Below are 10,063 nucleotides of genomic sequence, written 5' to 3' on the forward strand. Positions count from 1 at the left end.
TGTGACAAGTAAGTTTCAATATTATCTGTTAAATGAATTTTTCAATAAACAACTTTTTTTTTTGTTGTTAAATAATTATTTTCAATAAAATTTTTGTAGCGCTTCATCTCATCGTGCGGCTCGTATACTTGGAAGAAGATACGTCTTAACCCCAACATCATACAAATATTTGGAAATAGGAATCAGCGTCGGAATAATATCCTATGTGGAATTGGCTCTCGGTGATAATCGAGGCAATCAAATAATATTACCCATTGAAGCATGGAAATCTCTAATGCGGAAACGAGCAGACATTGAGCAGCTAACTGAAACTCCGCTATGGATTAGTGATCTGACACTCGAAGCGGTTAACATGTATACTTCAAAAATTATAAAAATTACTTCATCTGATAATTCTTTGTACATGAAACCATCAACGTTACTACATTTATTCGATTTCGACAAATGTATTGATCATATGTATTCCTGGCTGTGTGAGAATACTCATAGTGTTAATGAAAAATTTAAGCAATTTGTAAATATTTTACAATGTGATAATATCCACGATGTGAGCAATGCCGCAAAGGCGATACGTGATAGTAATATGTTTAATAGCGAATCACTTATAGATTGTGAATTGATAACTTGTGCTATAAATGAAATTATTTATAGTGCTTGCAACAAATAAATTATTTTACTGTTAAACTGTGTTTAATTCTTTCTTTCCCGCCCCTGTTCTATATGTATATGAATAGTATGATGTGCACATGCATTATCAACAAAACTCTTTGGAGAAAAATGATGAGCTAGATGATACTCTAGTTAGAACAGAGAGATGAAGAGAGATGTAGAATTAAAATCAAGAGGGGAGCAACATTATAATATATGTGTCATAGAGTAGCAGACTTATATTCGCATGCTCGTGCGGTTGCATGAAACTGTAAGATATATAATTCTGCAAGTGTTGTAAATATGTTAACTCTGGAGGAATACATTGAATTACTGGAACAACTTGTGTTGTGGAATGCTGCTGACCTGAAAGAATGGGATTTTTTCGGACTGCCTCCACGTGAAATTGATAAAACGATTTACTGGATGTGGGAGCCAGATTGTGATGGTTGTATCGACTTGCTAGAAGGACAATGCCCGCAAGAACTAATGAGAATTTTCGGAATGCAAATCAACCCAAAGAAATTATTAATTGGAAATTTGCAATCACGGACAGTTCGAATCGCGCAACTTGAAGAAATAAGAAGATTGCTACGCAAACGTTTCTTCGGTGCAGATACCAATGTTCCTGCGCTTTCGACACACACTCCGGTTAATTCAATTGTGCAGGCGATACATGGGCGTGAAATCGGTTTGAAAAAACCTCATACTGATGTTCTAAAAGATCAACTATGGGCTATGAAACATTGGGATGATCCGAAAAAACGCTCTTTCCTATTCGAGTTGAACGTTAAAAGATTTTTCTATGCTGAGCATAGAGAATCCTCTGAGGAGGAATAATTGTTGTAAGTATTTCTTTTCATTTATAAATTATTAAAATAATAAATTGATTATTAAAATAAATAATAATATAATTAATAAAAATTTCTGTTATGTAGGAGTTCCACCCTGCCGCCTCGCAGCCACCGCCCCACCGCCACCTCGCAGCCACCACCACCTCGCAGCCTCCGCCTCGTACCACAAGTGGTGATACATGGGTCGATCGTCACGGAATATCATATCGACCCATGTGGTTCGATCATCATGACGCAGCCATCAATGTATTTTATATGTATATAATATTTCAAATTTCAAATTTATATTTTATATTTTATATTATATTTTATATTATATTTTATATATTTTATATTTTCATTCTTATATTTTTACACACACACACACACAAAATTGTATCATTACACACACACACCTATTTTATAAATAAACATTATTTTAAATATTAAAAAAATGTATTTATTTTAGAATAAGTCCTCTCCCCTTCCTCCTATTAAAATCTTATTATTAATTAAAAATTACTATAAATATTATTAAAAAAAAGTCTCTCTTACGAACGCCTCTCTCTTTGCGTTCTCCTTCGCTGCATCAGCTCTCGCGCTCTCCTTCGCATCATCTCGCTACCTCTCGTCATCTCGCGCTATCTCTCTCGCTCTTGCGTCATCTCTCTCGCGTGCGCCTCGCGCTCTCCTTCGCGCACGCCTCGCGTCATCTCGCTATCTATCCATCTCGCACTATCTCTCTCGCTCTTGCATATACGCCTCGCTTGCGTCATCTCTCTCTCATGTTCGCCTCGCGCTCTCCTTCGCGTTCCTCTCTTCGCGCGGACCCCTCACTCAAAAAAGCTTCATGCGGTCTTTCGCGGATTCCTCTCTCCCCGCGGACCCCTCGCGGACCCGGCTCCAAAATCGCGGACGCTCCCCCTCGCCGCGGACCCGGCACCTAAATCGCGGACGCTCCCCCTCCCCGCGGACCCCTCGCGGACCCGGTACCAAAATCGCGGATGCTTCCCCCTCCCCGCGGACCCCTCGCGGTACATCGCGGACGTCTCCCGCGTGACGTCATTCCCCCTCCCCGCGTGACGTCATTCCCCCTCGCTCTGGGTTCCCCTCGCCCCTCACCCCCCTCATTGCCCCTGGGTTAGAACCGGCCTAGTATTACTACTCAAGATTATATTTTATTGTAATTAGTTGTATAAATCGCTTATTGTTTGTAAATGTTTCAAATAGTGTTGTAGTCGATATAATCGGCGGGAGGCGATTTGGCGAATCGTTCGATATTGCTACTCACCGTATCGGTGCTGCCATCGGTTGCCGCCGGCGATATCAAAATTGTCACTCAGGACGAAATTACTGCCTCACGGCTTATCCTTTCCAGCGAGAAAGGCACTTGCCCACGGCGCCGTGAGGAGAGCGGACGGACCTCAACATGCTCCGCACTATAATACACTCTCTCTCTCTATCTTCTACTTGGATGGCTCTCACTATCTCTATCTTCTAACTGCTGATTGCCTGCTAGCTTGCCTGCTTGCCGCTAATTATTGCACTCTATGCATGAAGGTTGGATTGCATAAGGGAAGACCGAATACGATCGAATTCCGAAGGAGGCCATAGATCGATGAGAGGACTCCACGTGCCGCCAATGGTGAATCGCTTTGCTTTAATTTGCTTGTTATTCTCTATCTTCTATTATTCTATAACTTGGTTGAATAACTTTTGCCAGATCGCCTATCCGACGAGACCAAAACCCTCGTCGAACATTGGTCCTTCGAGCCGGATAAATTTGTCGTAAAAAATCGCTTATATTGTATCAAATTGCTCGTATCGTTAATTCGCCATTGCGCATTATTGCTCTCGTATTGTTGCTGCTTCGAACGTGAATTTATCGTCATTCGCGTTGTACAGTAATTTCGCTTGTGACACGTGCCATTTCTATTGTCGCATCTCAATTTCGCTTCGTATTACAATTTTTTCTTTCGTTGAGCACGTGTCCGCATTCCGTAAATCGTCGCCCGTCGTTGCTATTCGCGACACGCGAATTTCTCACTCACCTAGTGATCCGCGCGATCTATCGCCGTATCAATTTAATTGTCGTTTTCGTTGTTCGCGTGGCGCTATAGATTTTTGCAAATCGTTGTAATTCGTGCGATCATTAATCGCCGGGTTAATTATTCGTTCGTCTATTTAATTGTGACGCATCAATACATTCGCTATTTTCGCGCGACTTCTAATCGCCGCATCGTAATTAAGCCATATAATTAATATAATTCGCCGCTCTCAGCGCGAATTTGAAAATTATTCGATATTTCACGGCTGCGTCTAGGCCTCGCCGTCGGCGACCTTGCGCGGTCGGTTAAGCGTGAGCGCGTGTTTACGCTCTTCTTTTCTCTTTTTTTTTTCTCTCGGTATCACAAACATATACCCTAACAGCGCGATTTTCATCGCAGCGGGTATCAATCTTCGAAAGTCGAATATCAAAATATTCAAGACTTATTGTATTGAAATAATAATATGTTTAGAGACCTTGAGTTAGCAGTTATAAGTCGTTGACAAAATTGAAAATTTGGTCGAAATATATGAGATAAAAAAAAAAAGACTTTCTCGTCTAATAAATTTATTATTTGCATCACCATAATTAACACTTCTTGCAACAATCGCGTTCGAATAAATCGTCTTATTAGATTCGAATTGGTGATCATATAAAATACAACAGTAATATGTGCCCGTATTTGAATAACTGCTGACTCAACAAGGCTGAATTTCCGCGGATGTGATCATTTGAATTTTGAATAATATATGTTTGCGCTATTTGAATTGCGCTAAACCATTCGGATGAATTCAATGGCTATTAGCTTGATTAATTTGTCTATTAGAGTGCAAATAAGGATTAATATTGAACTTTTTAAGTTAAGATATTGAACATATTGATTTATATTGCCTTTATGTCGATTTTACACTGCAGTATTGCTATTTGATCATTTGATTTTTGTGAATTACATCGGCTTATATTCTGAACCATATTGATTATATTGTTGTTACATCGATTTATACTGCAGCATTATATTGATTATGGTGATTCTTTTGAACTATCTTGATTATATTATTGCACATTGCTATATATTGATCGTACTGAATTATTTGTATCACCTTATTGATTATACTGATTTATTTTTATTGAATTATATTGATGTATATTGTAGTGTGTGTTGATATGTGATACATTGATTTGTCGTTGATTGCCTTACACATGGTATTTCTCACTTTCTATACACATATATTGAATTGAATATTGTTGATCACTTGAATTGATTGCGTTCAGAAATTGATATTGCTATAATTTGAAAATTGTATTTTTGCGTGCCTTTTTCGATTTAATATTGTACAAACAACCACGGCACCTTCCTTTTCAGGGTCATAAGAAGTTTTCGATTTAAATAACCAATTGATTGTTCGCCTATCACTTCTAGTCGTCTTCTCGGAGGTTCGTGGTTTCGGATTCTGCATTCCATCGTGCTCGATATCGTCTCTCTGTCCACTGAAGTTCTCTCTCATTTCGGCTGCTCTTGTCGTTGTTCCGCTATTATAGTTTTGACTCGCTTTGTCGTCTAGCTCGGTTAAATTAGAATTTTTTCACCGTACACTGGAATATTCGCGATATCAGAATGGCGAAGAACGCTCTAGCTAAACACGAATTGCGTCTTAGACGTATCGCGGAGATCAATGAGACTGCCGAAGCCGCGCAGACGGACTTCAAATTTAAACCCGCCTTGCTTGCTCGCTACGACGATGTCGCTGATATCGCATCAGATTTCGAACAGGCTCATTTGAAATTAATTCAGGACGCGAATGCGGATTTCGAGGTTGAGGATGCCCATCGCGCTCGGTTTGACAAGTTGCATTACTCTATAAAGTCGATATATTATACGTTGAACCTTGCGCCTCGTCCGACAACGCCGGTTTCGACACGGTGAAACTTCCCAAAATTTCGTTGCCTCGTTTTTCGGGAGAGCTTGCATCGTGGCCTTCGTTTATTGCCTTGTACAACACGTCGATTCATGGGAATGCTCAGCTCTCGGCTATCGAGAAGTATCAGTAATTGGTGGCATCGTTATCCGGAGATGCACTTAACGTTGTAAAAAATTTGCCGCTTTCTCCTGAACATTACCCTAATGCTTACGACATGTTAATCGGTCGTTATCAGAATAAACGGAAGCTCGCTACTCATTACTGGCATTCTCTGGTGAATGCAAAACCATTGAAGGTGGACTCTGCTGATGCCTTGCGCAAACTGTTGGATATCTTTAATGAAAACGTTCGAGCATTGAATCTGTTCGAGAACGCGCCTCGCGTAGAAAATAAGTCAGGTTTTTATGTATCAAAGTTTAATCAAATTAAATTGACTGGTTAACAAAAATTATACACGCACAATACTAATACACAAAATTAATCAAGTTTCAGAGTGAGTGATCAAAATCAAAGTACAATGGTAAGCGGCGGTCGTCAACGAATTTGCGGTTTAATAATAAGCGGAGGTGCGATATGCGGTTTGACTGCGATATACTGAGATAAGGCGCCAAAACTTTTGTCGGCGCTTCTTCTATCCTCTCGGTGCTGGAGCCCTTCACGTCACCATGCGCCAATTAATTTACAGCAAAATTTGAGTTGTTGAGGTGATGCAAGGGCGCCTAGCGCCATTGGCTGCCTCGCGATCCGCGCGGATTAGGCACGGGCCTGACATGCGCGAGGCAATCGATTGTTCTATCGATTGGCCCTTGGGAGTCACGTGAACAGTTTGCGCATGTCTTTCGCGACGTCGATAGTTGTGACTCAGTGCAGTATCCGTTGCGTATTTGTTATTTGTTGTTGACATTTTAATTGCCTCAATAATTTATTACCTACGTATTCCTAGCTAGGTGAACTTTTTTCTTCTATTTATTTGACCGCGAAATATTATAACAGCTATAAAATTAAATATAATAACGGAATATTATAACAGATATAAAATTAAAGCGAATAGATTATTGCAATCTTGAACAGAATCTAATGCAGTTTCCCACCGAGTCCTGGGACTTTATCCTCTTAAATGTTCTATTGGATAAACTCACACCTTCTTTGCGCGAGAAGTTTGAATCGGAACATAGGAAGGAAGAAATTCCGCGATGCAAACAGCTTGTCGATTTTCTTTTGGAATATATTCAGATATTCGCATCGATGCCGGTTGGTGAGAGCGTTACTAATCGAGCCGCGAACAAAAATGTAAAGGGCGCGGATTCGAAGTCTTCTTCCGCCGTCTCTTCGTTTGTAACGAATGCGGTGTCGTGTCTCATGTGCAAGGATTCGCATGTCATTGCCAAATACCCTGGCTTCCTAAAGCTTTCTGCAGACAAACGCCATTACAAGGTGAAGGAATTGAGGCTGTGTCTTAATTGTCTCCGTGCAGGTCATCGTCTGGCGGATTGCCCTTCTCACTGGACTTGCCGAAAATGTAATGCTAAGCATCATACTCTTTTGCATTTCGATCGGAACCTTTCGACTTCGCAGGCAGTCGCTTCAGCCGCTTCAGAGGCAAATAGCGCAGTATCGACGGGCTCGAATGCCTCGAGTTCCTCGGTTGCACTCACTAGTATTGCGCACTCTACTCCGATAGTACTCTTGTCTACCGTTAGAGCCGAGATTCTGGATGTGCATCATAATCCGCTGCCGGTTCGCGTTCTCTTGGACTGCGCCAGTCAGTCCAATTTTATCACCGAAAGTTGTCTGCAGAGGGGAGGTTTTCCTCGCACGCATAAGCGGGGGGTGGCGTTAAATGATGCAAGGGCGGCGACTACTAGAGGCAGTACTTCTTTCGTGCTTCGCGTTAGCAATCGAGAAGACGTTCGTATACCAATCACGACAACGATTCTTTCGTGCATCTCGTCTCAGCTACCTAATTGCGGCTTTGAAGCTAAACCTTGGAGCCACCTTAAAGGCTTAACTCTTGCCGATCCAGGATATCACGTATCCGGTTCAATCGACATCCTAATAGGAGCCGAGAATTTCGTTTCATTGTTGCGTGAAGGTCATCGCAAGGGGGGGAGGAGGGAGAGCCAGACGCCTTTAATACCGTCTTTGGATAGGTCTTGACAGGTGCAGTGTTCCCCTCAACTCCGCGACCGGTACATTCATTTGTCACCGTTCTTGAGTCGATCGACGCCACGCTAAACAAATTCTGGCAAGTGGAGGATGTTCCGAATCGAGCGGCGTCTGGAGAGGATGAACATTGCGAGCAGTTGTTTTCGCAGACTACTCAGAGGGATACTTCAGGTCGATTTGTAGTTTCGTACCCCTTTGCGGGAGAAACACCGTGCTTTAGTGATTCGCGAATGATAGCTATTAGGAGACTCCGTTCGTTGGAGCGTAGATTTCGGTCAGACGACGAATTCAGATCAAATTATCACCAATTCATGCGTGATTATCTCAATTCTGGTCACATGGAACTTGTTAATCAGCCTTTTCCGGTAGACGGCCGGGTTCATTACCTACCGCACCATGGAGTTATAAAATTAGATAGCGCTACCACAAAATTACGCGTGGTTTTTGATGCTTCGTCGAAATGTTTCAATGGCCTGTCGTTAAACGAAACGCTTCTCAGTGGCCCGAAGTTACAGCAGGATATCATGGCAATTTCGCATGGGAAGCGTAGCTCTGATCGCCGATGTCAAACAGATATTTCGTCAAATTTGGATCGATCCGACTCAGCGCGACTACCAAAGAATAGTTTGGAGGTTCTCGGAATCTGATTCGATAGCAGACTATCGGTTAAAAACAGTCACGTTCGGTATCGCGCCCTCACCGTATCTCGCGATTAGATGTTTGCTGCAGTTGGCAAAGGAAGGCAAGGATACTTATCCTCTGGCTGCTGCTGCGTTACAGTCATCTCTTTACGTAGACGATCTTGTTATTAGTGTCCATTCGATAGAGGAGGCGCGAGAACTGCGCCAACAATTACAGTCGCTGCTTTGGAGTGCGGGTATTGATTTGAGAAAATGGGCCAGCAGTCATCCTGCGGCACTTGACGGTCTCGATCCAGAGCAGTGCTTGAATTCAATGTTGTCTTTCGATTCAGCAGACGGTCAGTTTCTCAAGATTTTAGGCCTTCGATGGTACTCTAACTCGGATAGTTTCGGATTTCAGGTTAATCCGTTGAATCGCAGCTGTACGAAACGCTCGATTCTTTCCGAATTGGCTCGTATTTTTGATCCTCTCGGTTTTTTGACGCCGCTTACATTTGCAGCGAAGCGATTGATTCAGAGATTGTGGACTCTCGGCTTGGATTGGGACGATGAACCCCCGCTAGAGATTCGCGATCGATGGGAAACATACAGAGCCGAGTTGACCGCCTTAACAGCATTGAGAATCCCTCGATTCATTGCGATGAATTGTGTGATTCGCAGGGAGCTTCATGGATTCTGCGATGCTAGTGAACGGGGATACGGAGCGGTGGTGTATTTGCGGATTGTTGCAGCGGACGACGTACACGTTCGTCTTCTTGCTGGAAGGTCGAGGGTGGCCCCTCTCAAGGCTATCACATTGCCTCGACTAGAATTGTGTGCTGCGCTTTTGTTGTCTGAATTGCTTATGTATGTGAAACAGGTTCTCCCTGAACGGGTTGAATTGGACGCGATATATGCCTGGTCGGATTCGATGGTCGCCTTACATTGGATTCGTTCTGCTCCTCATAGATGGAAAACATTTGTGCGAAATCGTGTTGCGCAGATCCAGGAGAACATATCGATCTCAGCATGGGGTCACGTCAGCACGGATTCAAATCCTGCAGACCCGTGCTCACGAGGATTGACTCCTCAACAATTAATAAATTGTGATCTTTGGTGGAATGGTCCCACTTGGTTACTTGAATTCAAGTCTCGAATCGAACCGCAGTATAATTCGGAGAACCATATTGCGGAAGAGCTTAAGAGCTCGACTTTCGTTCTAGTAGATAAGTCCTCGATATTTGATTCGCTTGTCGAGAGAATTTCGTCGTTGGACAAAATTTGTCGTGTCGTAGCTTATTGTCTAAGATTTCGTGACAAGGCACGTGGAGTCCTCTCATCGATTTATGGCCTGCTTCGGAATTCGATCGTATCCGGTCTTCCCTTATGCAATCCAACCTTCATGCATAGAGTGCAATAATTAGCGGCAAGCAGGCAAGCTAGCAGGCAATCAGCAGTTAGAAGATAGAGATAGTGAGAGCCATCCAAGTAGAAGATAGAGAGAGAGAGTGTATTATAGTGCGGAGCGTGTTGAAGTCCGTCCGCTCTCTTCACGGCGCCGTGGGCAAGTGCCTTTCTCGCTGGAAAGGATAAGCCATGAGGCAGTAATTTCGTCCTGCGTGACAATTTTGATATCGCCGGCGGCAACCGATGGCAGCACCGATACGGTGAGTCGCAATATCGAACGATTTGCCAAATCGTCTCCCGCCGATTATATCGACTACAACACTATTTGAAACATTTACAAACAATAAGCGAGTTATACAACTAATTACAATAAAGTATAATCTTGCAACTACTATCTAGTACTCTGCGTTGATACCACTGCTT

The 10,063-nt window shown here is 42.7% G+C and overlaps 2 protein-coding genes across 2 annotated transcripts; both read left to right on the forward strand.

Annotated features, from left to right (window-relative positions):
- The first annotated feature begins 5,143 nt into the window (after positions 1 to 5,143).
- LOC145947501 (uncharacterized) lies at positions 5,144 to 7,604 on the forward strand. The gene is made up of 3 exons (XM_083057284.1): positions 5,144 to 5,341; positions 5,683 to 5,829; positions 6,519 to 7,604. The coding sequence occupies exons 1-3, from the start codon at positions 5,144 to 5,146 to the stop codon at positions 7,602 to 7,604; spliced, it is 1,431 nt and encodes a 476-aa protein (XP_082913410.1).
- A 546-nt stretch (positions 7,605 to 8,150) lies between these two features.
- On the forward strand, positions 8,151 to 9,653 carry LOC145947502 (uncharacterized). Its single transcript, XM_083057285.1, has one exon. It carries the CDS (start codon positions 8,151 to 8,153, stop codon positions 9,651 to 9,653), a length of 1,503 nt encoding a protein of 500 aa, XP_082913411.1.
- Positions 9,654 to 10,063: the final 410 nt, after the last annotated feature.

Source organism: Prenolepis imparis, unplaced genomic scaffold (genome assembly GCF_030444845.1).
Source record: "Prenolepis imparis isolate NDT839.2.m4 unplaced genomic scaffold, iyPreImpa1.0 SCAF_93, whole genome shotgun sequence".
In the NCBI taxonomy this organism is placed as follows: Eukaryota; Metazoa; Arthropoda; class Insecta; order Hymenoptera; family Formicidae; genus Prenolepis; species Prenolepis imparis.

Excerpts from the sequence above, each read along its gene's own strand:
- LOC145947501 (XM_083057284.1), top strand. The coding sequence starts at position 5,144 with ATGGCGAAGAACGCTCTAGCTAAACACGAATTGCGTCTTAGACGTATC. Across the intron at positions 5,342-5,682 it reads ACGCGAATGCGGATTTCGAG|AATAAACGGAAGCTCGCTAC; the intron begins GTTGAGGATGCC and ends GGTCGTTATCAG. Across the intron at positions 5,830-6,518 it reads TGTTCGAGAACGCGCCTCGC|AATCTAATGCAGTTTCCCAC; the intron begins GTAGAAAATAAG and ends AATCTTGAACAG.
- LOC145947502 (XM_083057285.1), top strand. The coding sequence starts at position 8,151 with ATGGGAAGCGTAGCTCTGATCGCCGATGTCAAACAGATATTTCGTCAA.